Source organism: Chiloscyllium plagiosum, unplaced genomic scaffold (genome assembly GCF_037043375.1).
Source record: "Chiloscyllium plagiosum isolate Xiang-an unplaced genomic scaffold, Cpla_swu_hap1 HiC_scaffold_29, whole genome shotgun sequence".
In the NCBI taxonomy this organism is placed as follows: Eukaryota; Metazoa; Chordata; class Chondrichthyes; order Orectolobiformes; family Hemiscylliidae; genus Chiloscyllium; species Chiloscyllium plagiosum.
This window is the reverse complement of record NW_028270167.1, coordinates 22,472,139-22,490,744: the sequence shown is the minus strand read 5'-3', so window position 1 is coordinate 22,490,744 and position 18,606 is coordinate 22,472,139. Positions and strand designations below refer to the sequence as shown.

General features: G+C 41.4%; 1 protein-coding gene across 2 annotated transcripts in view; it reads right to left on the bottom strand.

Moving 5' to 3' along the window:
• igsf9bb (immunoglobulin superfamily, member 9Bb) overlaps window positions 1-18,247 on the bottom strand; it is a 651,679-nt gene extending 633,432 nt beyond the window's left edge. For both annotated transcript variants that reach the window (XM_043676763.2, XM_043676764.2), the window contains exon 1: window positions 17,938-18,247. In XM_043676763.2, coding sequence (XP_043532698.1) covers window positions 17,938-18,001 — 64 coding nt within the window. In that variant the 5' untranslated portion in view covers window positions 18,002-18,247. The remainder of the gene's footprint in view (window positions 1-17,937) is intronic.
• Between the last annotated feature and the right edge of the window lie 359 nt (window positions 18,248-18,606).

Genomic DNA, 18,606 nt, shown 5'->3' with positions numbered 1-18,606 from the left:
TTTCAAGTGTGTAATTTTCCATCCCAAGCTGAGGAAACCCATCGTTCATCAAAGTCTGATTCTTATCTCATCACAGAATTCCAAATTGCTATTCCGATGCTTTCCCAATACGTAAAGTTTCTTGTCAGAGAGGAATCTCAATTTTACTTGTACTTATTTCTATAGTGAGCTTTTCACCATAAAATGGTGTAATATATTTGTTAAACTGCAAAAAAAACCACCAAGAATTAGGCCACATCAAACAGGAAGTGTGAAGTTGTTGATAAATAATGCATGTCCATATGAAACTGGGCTAACCGCCACATGAAAATCCCTTAACTAATTGGAAAGAGTTTCATCAGCTTTTTCAGAATGTGTTAAGCAGTTCCAACCAGCCAATGAAGCAAACGGATGTCCTATTAAAAAATATAATTTATTGAACAAGTGGCAATATTATCCCCCATAAAAGATAATTTTACACAAGATCACAGAACATTCTCTTGTGACAGCTTGCTTGCTGGCAAAGGGCAATCTCAGTTTTAAAAACTCTTTGTTGCTGATGTGTGTAGTTGATGTTGAGGTATAATAGCAATTGATTTCAAGCAAATTGCTACTTCACGTCAATAAACAAAATACAAGATGTAAACCTGCAAGGTGCCAGTTTTAACAAAAGAGGACTAATGACCAAATCGCAATGAAAACATTATCACTTGTATTCATTTATACTTATTTCATAAACAAAGCTTCTCAATCCAAAGACTAAAACTTCTCTGTGTCTACCAACGCTGTCAAGTCGCATCATTGTTCAGTCTTTATTAACTATCCAGACTTCCAAGTAACAAGTAATGAATCACATGCTGCAAATTATTCAAAACAATCTGCTAATGTTAAATGCCTTTTTCCAAAGGATGATAACTTCAATACAGTAGATCCCAGACAAATTCAAACCTCTAACAAAAGCAGAATTCTCAGCCAAAAACAAAAGACACCCCCTCCAGCGCTCTCTGTCCCTTCATTTTTAAATGGAGGTCAAAGATCCAGAGTGTACATTTTCCAATACATAGCACTGCCTATCGTGCAATTGTTAAAGAATAAAAACCTCCACTTCCAGCCAGTAATACTTTTCAGGCTTTCTTTTCTGTTATACAGCTGTCAGGCACACCAAATCCTTGTCACTTAACTGTCAGCATACAGGAATCATGCATGTCAAACTAAATCACAAGCAATGAATTTCAGTACACCAAACCAATGCTCACAGATTCCCTTTCCACACATTTTATAACAGAAACACAATATAGATATGAAATAACTCCACAGAGGCCAGTATCCCATCACCAAGTCACCCTTTAAGTACAAGTGGAAAGTTCTTAACTCTGGTACAGCTTCATCAGAGTCAGCACCCAGAGTGTCAACATCTCTAACACTCTTTCATTTCTGTTCTTTTTTTCTTTTCCCCACACGACCGCCTAACAGCAGTAGTGCTTATTTTTCCCCAGCACCCAAATCATGTGTATGCAGGTGTCAGACACAGTAAAGAACAAATGTGTAAATTTTTTTTTAATATTCCACCACCAGGAAGAAAGGAAACACCAGAGTGGCCAGTGACAAGCAGTGCCCTTCTCGACAGAGGGCAATGTAGCATGATCAAAAAGTGAAGGGGGGCAGGGATTAAATCAAAATAGAGTTGGAGGGGGAAATAAGACACACCACTCCCTGCGGTGCCCACCTCTCCCTAAAAATCTGAAGGGTGTTGGTGGACACCGTGTGCTCCTTCTCCAGGAACACCTGGGCTCTAACACTCCTCTTTTTTTGTTTTTTTTTCTTTTTTTTAACGCTTGTTCTTTTTTTACTCCCACACTACCGCCTAACTGTGGTAGTGCTAATTTTCCCCAGCACCCATGTGTGTGTGCAGGTGTGAGACACAGTGAGAGACACAAGGTGCACAAATCTTTATTCAGTTTCCACCATCAGGAAGAAAAGAAACACCCGAGTGGCCAGTGACAAGCAGTGCCCTTCACATCAACGGGCAATGCTGTGTGATCAAACAGTGAAGGGGAGGGCAGGGATTAAATCAAAATAGAGATGTAGGGGGAAATAATGCACTCCACTCCCTGCGGCACCCACTCTCCCTAACAATCTGAAGGGTGTTGGTGGACACTGCGTGCTCCTTCTCCAGGGACACCCGGGCTCTGACACTCCTCTTTTTTTTTCTTTTTATTTAATCTTTTTTCTGCCCTTAGTCCCTGTTTATATTTTTTTTTCTTTTTTTTCTCTCTTCTTTTTTTTTAACCCCCACACTACCACCTAAGTGCGGTAGTGCTTATTTTTTTTCCCCCAGCACCCATGGTGTGTGTGTGTATACGTGTGAGACACAGTGAAAGACACAAAGTGCACGAATCTTTATTCAAATTCCACCACCAGGAAGATAGGAAAACACCCGAGTGGCCAGTGACAAACAGTGCCCTTCACATCAAAGGGCAATGCTGTGTGATCAAACAGTGAAGGGGAGGGCAGGGATTAAATCAAAATAGAGATGGAGGGGGAAATAATGCACTCCACTCCGTGCGGCACCCACCTCTCCCTAACAATCTGAAGGGTGTTGGTGGACACTGCGTGCTCCTTCTCCAGGGACACCCGGGCTCTGACACTCCTCTTTTTATCTATCAGCCAGGGCTCCCTGATTGGACCTGATTAAGAACCCCAATCAGGGAATTCATGATCTATGAGGTCCAGCTGGCTGATCTCGTTACAATCACTGCACGATACTAACCACAGAATTCCAGCAAACAAATTTCAAAGGTATATTTTTATAACTCATTAAATTTCAACAGTTTCCTCATTTCCCCTTCCCCCACCTCATCCTAGTTTCTAACCTCCAGTAACTCGACCTGTCCGGACTTGTCCGACCTGCCCAGCTCCTTTTCCACCTATCCACTCCACCCGCTCTTCCCTGACCTATCACCTTCATCTCCTTCCCCACCTACCTATTGTACTCTATGCTACTCTCTCCCCACCCCCACCCTCCTCTAGCTTATCTCTCCATGCTTCAGGCTCTCTGCCTTTATTCCTGATGAAGGGCTTTTGCCCGAAACGTCAATTTTGCCTGTCCTCGGATGCTGCCTGAATTGCTGTGCTCTTCCAGCACCACTAATCCAGAATCTGGTTTCCAGCATCTGCAGTCATTGTTTTTACCACATTAAATTGGCAGACAGCCTGCTGAATTTCCCATACAATATATTTCGATTTCTAAGCATTTTTGTGCAAAAGAAGCCTCTTATTTATTATTACTTCCTTTGTTTGCATTAAATTGCAATGATTAAACAGAACGAGGAAGAAAGATTTGCAAGTTTGCTATTTTAATCTCTATGTTATAGAAATCCTGACCCAAGTATAAATGTATTTGTGAATCAGTTATGCATTTATTAGAACCTAATTGTATCTACAAGTATTTTACAGAAATCCAATTAAATGACTGGAGTTACTGACAATGCAGTTCTTTGTTATTTGTGAACTACAAAATACGTACTGTTTCCCTAAATAGAGCGGATGAATGCAGATTGTCAAACACCTCTGGGCTACTTTTAATTTATCTGCATATTCCCTCCCAAGACTAAAATAGGAAAGCTACAACTCACTCACCACCTCCTGCTTTGAAGTAGAAACGTTACAAGAGTTAAACAATGAAATTGAGAGATGGAATGAAGTATATTAATACTTTGCAAGCTTTGAGCAAAAATATATTTTAAGCCTTTTGCAATCTGTTGAAAGTTCAGAGTCAGTTGCTCAAGAGTTGTTTTAATCAAAAAAAAATGTGGACTTTATTAACAACTATTGAAATGATGGGTTGGATTTAATGTAGATGTTTGGAATGGTGGCTCGGGACCACTTAATTGTGGAAGCAGCCCTCTGTTAGTCTCCCCAGTAATTGATCCAGGCAAATTATCCTCAGATTAAGAGTGAGAGGGAGAGGGACTGAAGTAGGATTCCCAGTCATAGTCAATGGGATGTGAATTATGTTCATCACGGGAACAATTGATCTCTCTTATCCCTAAGCCCATAACAAATCATTGCTGGCTCAGGCTTCAAAGGGGTGAAGGATGGGCTTTCACCTTCTTTATAATCGGGCAGCCTGATCAAGGGCTCTGCCATCAGCAATACAGACTGAAGAAATTCATCCCCATATCCCTGCTTCTGGCATCCCTACATCTATTTTCCTATGACCCTAAGCTGGCAGTCCACATCCCATCTGCACGTTTTTGGCCTGTGATCCCAGGATCTTTACAGGCCTCAAATGGGTGCACTAAACACCGCAGCCACCACTGCCAACGGCTTTCGGCAGCAATCAAAATTGCTATGCCTGAGTGAACAGCTTCTCTATGTGGGCAAGATTTTTGCCACCAGGGTCTTCAATTATAGGTGGCCATCTATATGTCTGAACTGCTATTAATTACATCAGACCTTCCCTACCTCCCCACCATAGAGTCAGAGAATCATAGAGATGTACAGCACGGAAACAGACCCTTTAATCCAACTCATCCATGCCGACCAGATATCCCAACCCAATCTAGTCCCACTTGCCAGCACCTGGCACATATCCCTCGAAACCCTTCCTATTCATATACCCAACCAGATGCCTTTTAAATGTTGCAATTATACTAGTCTCCACCACTCCCTCTGGCAGTCCATTCTATACATGCACCACCCTCTGAGTGAAAACGTTGCCCCTTAAATCTCATATCTTTCCCCTCTCACCCTAAAACTACGTCCTCTAGTTCTGGACTCCCTCACCCCTTGGGAAGATACTTTGTCCATTTATCCTATCCATGCCCCTCATGCTTTTATAAACCTCTATAAGGTCATCCCTCAGCCTCCAACGATCCAGGTAAAACAGCCCCAGCCTATTCAATCTCTCCCTAATAGCTCAAATCCTCAAACCTTGGCACTATTCTTGTAAATCTTTTCTGAACCCTTTCAAGTTTCACAACATCTTTCCGATAGGAATGAGACCAGAACTGCACACAATATTCCAAAAGTGGCCTAACCAATGTCCTGTACAGCCGCAACATGACCTCCCAACTCCTGTACTCAATACTCTGACCAATAAAAGAAAGCACACCAAACACCTTCTTCACTATCCTATCCACCTGCGATTCCACTTTCAAGGAGCTATGAATCTGCACTCCAAGGTCTCAGCAACACGCCCTAGGACTTTACCATTAAGTGTATAAGTACTGCTAAGATTTGCTTTCCCAAAATGCAGCACCTCACATTTATCTAAATTAAACTCCATCTGCCACTTCTTAGTCCATTGGCTCATCTGATCAAGATCCCATTGTAATCTGAGGTAACCCTCTTCGCTGTCCACTACACCTCCAATTTTGGTGTCATCAGCAAACTTACTAACTGTACCTCTTGTGCTCACATCCAAATCATTTATGTAAATGATGAAAATTAGCGGACCCAGCACCGATCCTTGTGGCACTCTACTGGTCACAGGCTTCCAGTCTGAAAAACAACCCTTCACCACCACCTCTGTCTTCTACCTTTGAGCCAGTTCTGTATCCAAATGGCGAGCTATCCCTGTATTCCAAGAGATCTAACCTTGCCCATCAGTCTCCCATGGGTAACCTTGTCGAACATCTTACTGAAGTCCATATAGATCACATCTACTGCTCTGCCCTTAGCAATCCTCTTTGTAACTTCTTCAAAAAACTCAATCAAGTTTGTGAGACATGACTTCCTATGCATATATTCATGTTGACTATCCCTAATCAGTCCTTGTCTTTCCAAATACATGTACATCCTGTCCCTCAGGATTCCCTCCAACAACTTACCCACCACTAATGTTAGGCTCACTGGTCTATAGTTCCCTGGCTTGTCCTTACCACCTTTCTTAAACAGTGGCACCAGGTTAGCCAACCTCCAGTCTTCCGGCATCTCACCTGTGACTATCAATGATACAAATATTTCAGTAAGAGGCCCAGCAATCACTTCTCTAGCTTCCCACAGAGTTCTGAGGTACACCTGACCAGGTCCTGGAGATGTATCCACTTTTATGCGTTTCAAGACATCCAGCACCTCCTCCTCTGTAATATGGATATTTTTCAAAATGTTACCATCTATTTCCCTACATTCTATATCTTCCATATCCTTTTCCACAGTTAATACTGATGCAAAATACTGGTTTAGTATCTCCCCCATCTCCTGCGGCTCCAGTTACCCTTTTGTCCTTAATGTATTTGTAAAAACTTTTTGGATTCTCCTTAATTCTATTTGCCAAAGCTATCTCATGTCCCCTTTTTGCCCTCCTCATGTCCCTCTTAAGTGTACTCCTATGGCCTTTATACTCTTCTAAAGATTCACTCGATCTATCCTGTCTACACCTGCCATATGCCTCCTTCTTTTTCTTAACCAAACCGTCAATTTCTTTAGTCATCCAGCATTCCCTATACCTACCAACCTTTTCTTTCACCCTAACAGGAATATACGATCTCTGGACTCTCGTTATCTCATTTCTGAAGGCTTCCCATTTTCCAGCTGTCCCTTTACCTGCCAACATCTGCATCCAATCAGCTTTTGAAAGTTCTTGCCTAATACCATCAAAATTGGCCTTCCTCCAATTTAGAACTTCAACTTTTAGGTCTGGTCTATCCTTTTCCATCACTATTTTAAAACTAATAGAATTATGATCTAATAGAAACATGGCTCTGTTGGGCACTCCTCACTAATCTCCAACTGCTCGATGAAACCTCCACTGGCCTAACAGATTCCTGGTCTATGAATTTGGAGGGAAAACATCGAGATTGAATCCTACATTTTAATGCAACCAGAATCAATTGTAAAACTGATGAAATCACCATATCACTGGTCTTACACCACTCATCACTTTACCCTCTCTGTTGACTTCTATACACAGTTTCAAGTTCAATGTTAAAAATAAAGCATTATATTCAATCCCCTGTTTACTATCCAGCAGGTTAGGTCACAATATCACCCTCACCCCAAATCATCCATTTAGAACAACAGAAAATGCTCTTCCGCATTAAAATGGGGCAACCTCGAGATTTTTTTTCCAGTTGTTAAAAAAGTAATTCCTGGGACAGAGAGAACAAACCAAATCATTTCAGATCTCAGTTGAGCGACACGGGAAAAACAATATTCACAGTTATGAAGGTTAAGTTTTGGACAGACATCAGTGTTACAATTCAATATGTTTGCCAAGTTTCATTATCTAGGGTTAGAGTTTCTGTAAGCAGATCCAAATGTCCTTTGATGTGACGTTTACCGTATGGAGGAAAATTGAGTAACATCCTGTAGAGTTAACAGTTACTAGTTGTCGCACCAGTTATTTTTCTGCATCAATGATTGCCTCAACTCCTCCCAGTGTGTTCCTGAATATGCCAAAAGGCCATAAATACATTTACTTCAAAATCAATAGCCAAACTTTGCATAGACTGAAATTAAACATCACAAGTTTTGGTTAGATAACGTTTGGCAATGTTTTAGACTATTCCAAAATTAATGGACAAAAATGAATTTGGACCCTTTAATATTTGATGAACATGATGCAGTTGCTTCTTTTCTCCCTAGTCTGACTCACTATTGAACTGTAGCAGCAGAATAAGGAATTGCAGCAACACATTTACTATTCTAAGGAGACTTTTGATATCTCAAGCAAAGTAGTCTTGTCAAACTGGACATGCAGACAACTTCACCCAAGAGGCAAGTACCTCAATGCTTCCAGTACTTAAAAGGTTTTGACCATCACTGACATTTAATTTACATTTGTTGGCTGATCCCTACTAGATAGCTTAGCATTAAGCTCACATGCATATTCTCCGAAAATTAGCGAACTGCTAATACTATTAGCCCGTAAAAATAGGAAATTCTAAACATTTTGAGGAGTCTGGCTCTCTTCTCCTGAAACAAAGACTATCTCTTAGCAGATCTTGGTGTTCATCACTTCACCAAAAGAAGTGATTATCTGATTACATCTAATTTAGCTCCTATTCAAACTCAAGACTCACAAGAAAATTATACGACATTGAGATTTTATAAATTGCCCAACATTCTGCTATTTGGATTGAGAAATATTTCTCTCCACAGTTCGGAGCTGGAATTTGTTCAGAGAAGGTTGGCTGAGGGTAAACAGAAACTTGTTGTGAAAAGGATAACTGATACACTTGGAGAACAGTTGGATTGGTATTCTGGAGTTATATATGATCAATAATCAGGGAAACTTTCTTCATCCAGTCCTTTCATCATCGAGTCCATTATATCCCACTATCCTTATGGTAAACCACCAATTTGCTACTAGTTTGTTGTGTAGGCTAAATTTGAGTCATCAACTTGCCTAACTTTGAGTTGTCTGTTGAACATGCTAATTTATTCATCATCAGTTTGCTGAGTCACAGTGACCTGTGATGTTCCATATGGTTTGCCTCCAGCTTTATTAGAGTTTTAAAAACAAACTTATTTTAGGAAGCAAATGTTCTAAAGCAAAATAATTAACTGGGAGTGCTGTTAGATTGAGATTTTGCAAATAGAATTAATTCAAAGTAGATTCACAGTATTGCAGTCGTTATTCACAAGTACATAAACTGGGCACTACAAACTCATAGCAGAAGTTTCTAGGTTGTAATACAAGATCAAGCCATATGCTCAGCTTCCAACACTGATTATAATCACCATTGGTATAACTTCTAATTGTGCATCCAAAACTGGGTAGCTTACCTTTTTTAAAAAAATCTTAGTTTAGTTGCTGGATTATTGATATCATGCCACGAAATAAGACTAACACTGGTCATTCTGACATCAGGAGATATCTTAAAAATAGGAGAAATAAACCAGGAAAGAAACAGAACCAGCATTTAATAACAATGCTCACGATCTTGGGATATCCTGAAACACTTCAAAGTCAATTACTTTTAAAGTGTAATCAATGATGTTTTGCAGGGAAGCACAATAGCCAGCAAACTGCAAAAAAACATAAATACCAAACTAATCATTTCCATTACGATTGACTGGACCACCAAAAGGACTATTCTTTGAACAATACCATGGGACTTTTTTTCATCTGCCCACTGCATCTTTATAAGTTCTCAGCCTGAGAAACCTTAATGTAGCACATTTTCAGTGCTATACTGATGTGTCAGCGAATTGTGCATTCAAACACTAGAGTAAGAAGTAGTTACAAATATAAGGATACTACCTGCAGAATTGGTGCTGCAAGTGATTTGTCATGAATTACACTCCTAAATTTAAAACATGGGGATTACTCAATCTAAACTGGGCCATCAAAATATAATGAGAAGATACACAGGTTAAAAAAAACTCTCACAGGTACACAAGTCTCACTCAAGATCTTGGAGTGTATTTGTGTCATCAATTTTAATTCTCATTTGGGAAGTGAGAAGAGTTTCTCTTTCTCCAAAGATATCTATGTACTGTTAAGTTACCACACAAATTTGGGTGTGTTCAAATGAAAGGTATTCATGTGAATTTGGTGTTCCAACTATGATTTCATGAGTGCCATGAAGACCATGCTTTAGTGGCTCAAGGACATACTCATAGTAAGAATGACAGAATGGGAATTATCCCACCCAATATAGGACTACCTACTATTAAGCAACATTGGACAGCATGCGCTTCAAGAATCTAAATAAGTTCTGAATTAGGATAGAGCAAGAGGGAAATAATATGATTGGAGAATTGAATGAACATACGCTCTATTTCTCAAGAACATTCTTCAAATTAATTGAGAACAATTGCATTTCTATTCATTTCACTACTAACAAACTCATACAATATCTGACAGACCATCTCAGGAAAATTCTCAAATGCCTTGAAATGTAAACCATGTGTTGTGTACCATATCAGTGCCAAAAAGCCTGAATGCCAAAAATTATAGCAGTGCCACTAAATGCTACTTCATCTCAGCCAAAATCTGGCTGAGCCACTTAAAAATTCTATGTCTTTAAGGTCTGATCATTCAATGTATCTGATGTGGATTTGATTGATTTCTCCTCTAGAATGCTCATTTCACACAACATCAAAAAAAAGCAGACTTTACTTAACTCGTCTTGCAAGACAGCAGCATTCAAAGGGACACTGCTGCCAAACTGACCATTCCACGGATCTAATAATAACAATGGAAATGCAAACCCAAACAAATTTAAAATAAAATCATGTATGGACACACTGATGTTTAGTATTATGTTAATAAGTGCAGATAACGAAAAATTCAGAAATAGAAAAGTTTCATTTGGTTTATGAAACAAACATTAATCCTTTTTCTTTTCTTTCTGGATTTCCATACAACAATTATTACCTCACAGCAAACCCATATTTTTCACTTCATACTCATTCCAAATGATAGCAGTATTACTCCTATCTGTCAATTGGACTGGAACACAGTCCCCTCTAAATCACCAGGCTCTGAGTCTAGGTCCCAATGTAAAACCTGAGCACAAAAATCATGACTGACACAGTGGTGCAGAGTCGAGAGTGTGGTGCTGGAAAAGCACAGCGGGTTAGGCAGCATTCAAGGAGCAGGAGAATCAATGTTTCAGGCAAGAGACCTTCATCAGGAATGTCTGATGAAGGCCCTTGCCCGAAATAGCAATTTTCCTGGTCCTCGGATGCTGCCTAACCTGTTGTGCTTTTCCAGCACCACACTCACGACTCTGATCTCCAGTATCTGCAGTCCTCACTTCCTCCACAACAATGCAGTACTGAGGGAGCATTTCACTGTCACAAGTGCTGTCTTTCTGAGTAAATGCCAAACCAAGAGCTCATCTGTCTGCTTTAATGGATTTAAAAGATCCTATACCACTAGTCTGAAGAAGAGTAGGGGAGTTTTCCCTGGTATCCTGTCCAAAGTCTATCTCTCAATCAAATTCGTAAAGAAACTCATTATCTGACCATTGTCAGATTGCAGTTTGTTGGATACAAATTGACTGCAATGCTGCCTTCATTTCAACAATGACTTCTCATCAAAAAGTACTTAGTTGCCTGTATAGTTCTTTGAGATGCCCAGTGATTGTGAAAAACCACGATACGAATACAAGTCTTTCTTTTTTTTATGTGGGATTTATAAGCAGCAGGAGCCAAATCTTATATCTGTCCCACAATGTAGCAATTATTTTGCAGGACATGTTCGATATTCAGGCAAGAAGAATGCTTGCCAATCATTGTCAAGCTACTGAAGTGTTCATAATGCAAAACAAGTTGCAAGGCCGAGCAGTTGGGTTGCTGGGTTGCTGGCTGCTCACATGGCAAAAGTATTTTTGGGCCAAGGAAAAATCAGGCAATGTTTGTCTTCATTTCCATCTATGCAATAAATAAAATCAAAATGCAAAGTTATTTTCCTGTATACCAAACTTCAACTCTAGGATGGCAGGCAGGATATGGTAGTGTACTGTTTCCATTGATGAACTAACAAGCCAGAGAACGTAGATTTTATTGGATTCATCAGAAAATTATGTAACAAGTTCAGAGTAATCCTGAATTAATTCTAATTCATAATCCTGAATTTTTATTTTCCATGTTTTATTTTCCAATTGTTTTGCAACCAAATGGTTCTGAATTTAAAATGTGCCTTAATGATCCTGCAACATTTACCGCACTTTGGCTTGTATTTTACAAAACAATTGAGTCAATTAGGTCAAGTAGCTGGATAAATGTTTCTGATTGTTATTATATGACAGAAATCACATGGCTTTCTTGACAGCTGCAAAACACTCCTTAAAAGGGTTAATTGACTTGTCAGCATGTGACAACTGCCAGAGGCTCATTGAGCACTGCATTGTTTTGGCAATAATTGTAGAAATAATTGTGCAACACATTATTAAGCACAGTCATCTGAAGTGTATCACCATTTTTCATGCCAGCTAGCCTATCCCAGGAGATGACATTCATATTACAATCATGTTAACGAATGCCATCTCAGCATCATTGCTTTGCCACCTAAAGTAGTTCACTAATTTATTCAAATCATTTGCTATCTCTGGGATTTCCTTTGTGATTTTCATCTTTGTGAATCACTATTTTCAGGCGTTTGAGCTGGGGAAACTTCCACAGCTTAGGCATTAACTGTTCCATGTACAAGAATAACTCAGGCAATGCTGATTATAAAACAAAATATGTTTATGTTCAGTTTTACGGAAGAGCTAAACTACTATAGCCAGTAGTTTTTGATTAAAACATCACAATACTTTCCTAACAAGTAGACCTACCTTTGAGATTTCATGTATTATTAGATTTCCAAAATTTTAACTAGTAATTATTTGATGAAGCAAGGAAATGTTATTTGGTGTGCTGTACTATATGTCCTCAGCCAATGTATTATGATCAGTCATTCAAGACTACATTTGGGCAAAGAGAACAGTAAATGCATGTGGTATGTGCTGAATATGATAACTTGCATTGTTGCATTTTGTAATTGCAAATATTCAGCAATATCTCCTCTAAAGGGTTACTGAGATAGCAAACACTAATCATGAGGTATTCCTGATGAAGGGCTTTTGCCCGAAACGTCTGATTTTCGTGTTCCTCGGATGCTGCCTGAACTGCTGTGCTTTTCCAGCACCACCCTACTCCAGCACTAATCATGAACCAACCAAATGATTGTGACTGTCAATCTGAAATGAAACATCCTCAGACTCTAGGACACCTTGATGTGCGAATGTTAAGAAGCAACCTAACCATCATGAGACTTCACAAAGAGTTGGACAGGACTAAAATCCCAATACCCAGTGCCAATAAATGTCAAGATATGTACGCTTTAGGATAAGGAGATTCTTAAAGCAATGCATAACATATATGGGACAGATGAGACAGACCAGCTACTCTGTCCCAGACTCAGATTTTTCATATGTTTTGTAAAAATACGTATCTGATTATTTGTTCTTTTATTGTTTGTGAAAGTTAGTTACTATATACACTTTCAGAAAGAAGAAATGTATTGCAGAATGATATAAAGGAAGCATTTAAATCAACTTGGAACACACTGAGAATGAGACAAAATTCTATTTTTTTTCAAAAAATGCTATTCTTCCATTATAGAATGCTGGATACAACAGTGAAGTCTCTCGGATGACATGCTAAACCATGGCATCATTCCAAGGTGCATTCCCTGGCCAAGACTGCCAAAACCATAAAATTAGTGAGTGGACAAAGATGTGGACAATGGAGTAGAATGTGAGAAAATGTCATTTGACAGTGAAGCTAAAAAATGCATGCTATCTAAATGGTGAGAGATTGCAGAGCTCTGAGATGCAGAAGGATCTGATTTAATTGTGCATGAATCACAAAAGATTAGCATGCAGGTACAGCAAGTAATGAGGAAAACTATTAGAATGTTATCATTTCACACAAGAGGAATTTAATATAAAGTCGGGAGACAATGCTTCAGTTATATAGGGCTCCAACGAGACCACACCTCAAGTACTGAGCACATTATTCGAGTTATCTTGATGATGTAATAGTATACATGGACTAGAGTTCAGAGAAGGCTTCTTGGACTAATACCTGGAATGGTGCACTGGCTTATGAAGGAGGATTGACAGGGTAGGCTTGTATTCACTGGAGATGAGAAGAATCCTGATAGCATGGAAGCAAGCCATGAGTCCACACCAACCCTTTGGTTACACCTGAAACTTTGACTTCTTCACTCCTGATGCTGCCTGGCTTGTGGTGTTCTTCCAGCCTCCTGCTGACCATCCTTGGCCTCCTCCATTGCTACAATGAACCAAACCACAAACTGGAGGAACAACACTTCATCTTCTGCCTGGGCAGCCTACAACCTGGAGGACACAACATTGAGTTCTCCAATTTCAAATAACCTCCCTTCCCTTCCCCCGACTCCTTTCCCAGCCCCTGCCCCTCTCTTCCACTCCCCCCAACTACCCACTGGATTCATACCTCCCATTGAGCAACCAGGTCATACCCCCTACCTGTCTTCACCTACCCCCACTTCAACACCCTGCCCCCGCCAACCCCTTTATCTGCACTTCCCCGAACGCCCAACCCCAATCCTGAAGAAGGGTTACACCCGAAACGTCGACTTCTCCACCTCCTGATGCTGCCTGGCTTGCTGTGTTCTTCCAGCCTCCTGCTTGTTTACCCTATTGATTGAAACATAAAATTTCCAGAGGGAATTTTAGATGCTGGATGTGGACAGGATGTTTCCCCTTATAGGACAATCTAGAACCAAGAGTCACTATTTGAAAAATGGTAATCTCCCATTTAAATCAGAGATTGAGACAAACATTTTCTCTCATACAGAGAGGTAAATCAGTGGAAATCTCTTCTTGAAAAGGTGGTTGAGCCAGAATCCTTCAATATTTTTAAGACAAACATAGATAGATTTGTGTTAGATAACAGGATGAAACATTCCAGGATAGGCACGAATTGTGAGTTTGAGATTAAATTAAATTAAATATGATCTTATTTAAAGGTGGAGCAGGCTCGAGGGACTGAATGGTCTACTCTTGCTCCTAATTCATATATTTACATATTATTATCACCTATTATCTCTGCCATCATTATCTCTGCATTTCTTCACATTACAATCGTGACTACAGTTTAAATTGTTTTTTGCTTGTGAAATGCATATGAATTTCCTTGGGTCATGGAACTCACTACATAAATTCAAAATCATTCTCTCTTTTTATGTACTAGTATCTTAGGCATTCAAGTGAGTAACATTCCAAGCTGTTAACAGCAGATGAGTTATGATAATATGTCTGTTCAAGTCGACAGAAGTGATTCAACGTATAAATGTTCCAGCAGCAGCTTTTTAAAATGGTCCTCAGTTGAAGTATGTATCCTGGGTTGAGATATCCTGACCTTTTCACTCTTTCTGTCAACTTTGCACATTGTAATTACTAACCAGGGAAGCTACCTAAGCTTTTTTATACAATTAAAGATAGATCAGTAGAAGTTCTACCAACAACAGGTAACTTAGAATATTATATTTGATAGGCAATTGTTCCAGTGTCTTTGCAGTTAGAACTTTTTAAAAATCAGATAATAGCAGAGCTCTCTGATTTTAAAAAAATGTAAAAGTGGTTTTGTCAATTCTCTCACCTAATTTCTCTTCCCTGGAATCTCAAAACCATTGAGTTAGGGTACAAGTTCAGTCAACAATAATGACCAGGATTTCCTTCAATTACAAATTATTCTAATTGTATGATTGTCAGTGAATGTCAAAATGATTTGACAGATATAATCCTCATTCACTACAGATGCCAAGAAATCAATAACCCATGCTCATTTTTTGAGTTTCTGTCTAAAATCATGGATGTTAAGGAAGTACCTTGTTCCCAGCCTAGATGGAAGTTCTAAGTCAACAACAGACCAGGTGAAAAGAGTAAGCTTTTGGATTGACATGTGCCCCACTATATGACGTTAACCCACTGAAGCAGTGAGGAACTCACATATTTGAGCCTCCATGCAAAAGCTCACTTGAGGAGATGGTCTGAATCTTTACTAGAGACAACATAGTTGGTAATCCTGGAAGAATATCTCTATCTGTCTCCAAAAGTTGTTAAACTCAAAATGGGTTGTTACCAGACATGCTGCAGAAAGGTGATTGATTCTAAAAAAATCAGCATCTAACCCTCCTAATAAAGTAGACATCAAAACCTGCCATTCTGAACTAGCTAGCAACAAGTGCACAGAAAACCCTGAGAGGAACAGGCCTTACAGAACCAGCTTTTACAACAGTGGCATCTTGTGAGTTAGAAAACAAAACAAATCCATCTGTTCGGTAGCACCACTGTTCTCCAACCTGCTGTGTACCAGACTTCCCCAGTCCTCACACAGACAGCATGGATTCTGATATAAATCCAACTATGACTAAAAATTGAGATAAGCAATTAGCATGAGATTCAGTCCTTTCCCTGTTAATTTTGGGATGTTTGTCTGCACGTCTTTGTTTGAAGAATTGATTCTAACCAAACTCATAGATGTAAAGTCCAATTAGTGCAGCGAAGCCACTCAACGTGGTATGAAGGAAAGCGACATGATTGACATTGGAAAACAATTATGTGAAACTTTTTCACTTCGCTACGACATATACTTGTTACTTTCTTTGTGGAATCATAGCTCAAACAGTACAATGATTCAAAGAACAGTGGGGGGCATCATTGAGGGCATTTAAAAGCGTGCTCATTTGTCGTGCGGTTAATCATCATTTAAGTGGGACGTTCTGTACTTGGTATTCACACCAGTTACTCACCACCACCTCTCGCAAGTACATGACGATGCTATGGCATACTGGAGTGAGCAAGGATGATATCACTCTCGCCAGCCCCGCATTCAGCTTGCATGATGCCGGGGGAGAGGATTGAAAGGACGCGGTGAAATCGGGGAGGGGGGGGGGGGGGGAGATGAGTTGGTATAGCAGCCGTGAGCGACCCAATATCTGACAATGGCCCCGGGGATTTCCTCATTCAGGGACTGCTGAAACATCACTCGCATGCTGCCTTTACCCTGTCAGTCTGAATGTGTGACATCCGGCTTCCCGAAATGCGGTGTGATAATAATTGCATTAAAATCACGAATGCAAAACAGGGCACCGTTCAGTGGTCAATTGCGGTGCTTTGGTACCACAAACACTGACCTGGGTTTAAGGAGATTTCGTACCGCCGTTAAGGCTAATTCCCGTGAGCTTTCGAAACTTGTTTTTTTTAAGGAATTGCATCGGGGTCATGCTGCGAGACTGAGTTATAAACTGTTTATTTGATGATACTGATTAGCAATGATCCTCCCACCCCCGTTACAATACAGATGTGGACGGTGGACAGGGAGCAGGAGCTTGCAATCGAGTCAAAAAACAAAACAACTTGCAAGTCCGTGTGGCGCGGCTGCAGTGCGCCGACCTGCCTCTGCTCAGGGACTGCCACAACCGAGAGACAGCTCCCTGCTGCGGACACAGCCCCTTGTTTCAGGTCTGGAGATTCGTCAAGCCCATTCCTGGGAGCACTCCCGGCCGTTTGTCAAGGCAAAAATACACACACACACACACACAAACACACAGGTCACATTCCAATCCGCATTCCCTTCCTCAATAAGGGAGGGGTGTTAGGAGGCACAAACACTGAGGACAGCCCCAGAGTCCGCTAAACCTCGGCAATTCTCGTTACAATTTTGATTTACGGGTCCAGCCGACCCTGCAGGAGAAACTGTGGCCCTTTCATCCTCAGACAAAAATAAATGTGGATCCAGTGAACGCTCATCTGAAATAAATCAGACAACTTCGCTCAGCTGAGTGTTTGAGATGTGAGAGAGAAGTCGCCGGTTTCACTGTACCCCGGAGAAACTTTCACTTCTATCGGTGCATTGACCCTCCTCCCCCTTTCAGCACCAAGTGCTCACAATTTGAGCCAGTTTCTCTGGCACACTGCAGCGAGAGCCTCCTGCCTCTCCGCGTACAACTGGCTTCGCCAAAAGTTGCTGAAACTGCTGCATTTTGGTAGCTACCTAGCCCCCGCCCCGCTCTCCATCATGCCCCATTCCCGTCACACCAGCCCCAGCAACGGGGCCAGGGTCTTGGGGGAGATGGCGGTGATTGTGGTTGAGCCAGGCACCTGCAAGGTGCAGGCAAGACTGACACAGGACGGCCGGGAGTCGTGGTGGGGGGGCAACTTCAACAGAACCGCCGATCAAAGTTTGCTTTCCGTCTTTCTAAAGCGTGTAACTTTTGCAGTGCGCACGTCAATAAACCGGTAACACTATTCACACAGAGAGCTGGGTGGGGGTTAGCGTTGCACCGAACCCTTTGCATTTGGATCATTCGCCAGTTCAATGCAGAAGGAATTAAACGTGGCCTTTAAATGTCTACCACACACTGAAAACGGCTGACATCCCCCCTTTACCAGAGCAGCGACAGCCGCCTCTGTCAGCAGCATCAATGAATAAACTTAGGGATAATGATATTGAACTTCAACTCACCTTGAGCTGCCGATCCTCCAGTGCTGATTACACCCGCTAGCAAAGTGGCCACATACCAAATCATAGTACTATTAACCCACTGTGAGATCTGGCTGGATCATATCTTAGAGCTCTCCACTTCTAGATGTTCCCTGGAAAAGCAATCCTTCCGATGGTGCCCTCTTCATTCTGCTTTTTTTTTCTTCTTCCTCCTCTTCCCCTGCCTCTTGCTCTCTCTGTCTCTCCTCTCTCTGCCTGTTGGAGCCTCTCTCATTCGGTTACATCCCTCTGGGTAGCACACTCGCTCTCTCCCAGCTCCTAGCTCTGTGCCAGCGCAGATTCAGACTGGAATCCCCCTTTCCTCCTCCTCCTCCTCACCAACTCTGAACCAACCCCCTCTCTCCCCCTCCCTCCCTCCCCCGTCCCCCATCCCCTCCCCTCCAACATTGACACCACTGCGCTGCCAACCGAACCTGATGGCGGCCTGCCCCAGTGCCCCGCCCTCCTCTGTCCCCCGCCGCCCGGCCATTTGCTGCGGCCCCGGCGCCGGCACTGGCGATTGGCGGCGGGCGCTGCCGCTCAGGCGGCCGGCGGGGCAGGGGGCGGGGCTAGGTGCCTGCTTCAAGGTGGGTTGAGCTGGAGAGAGGCTGGAGCGCCGCAGTATCATGCGCAATAGCAAGGAGCGTTTCC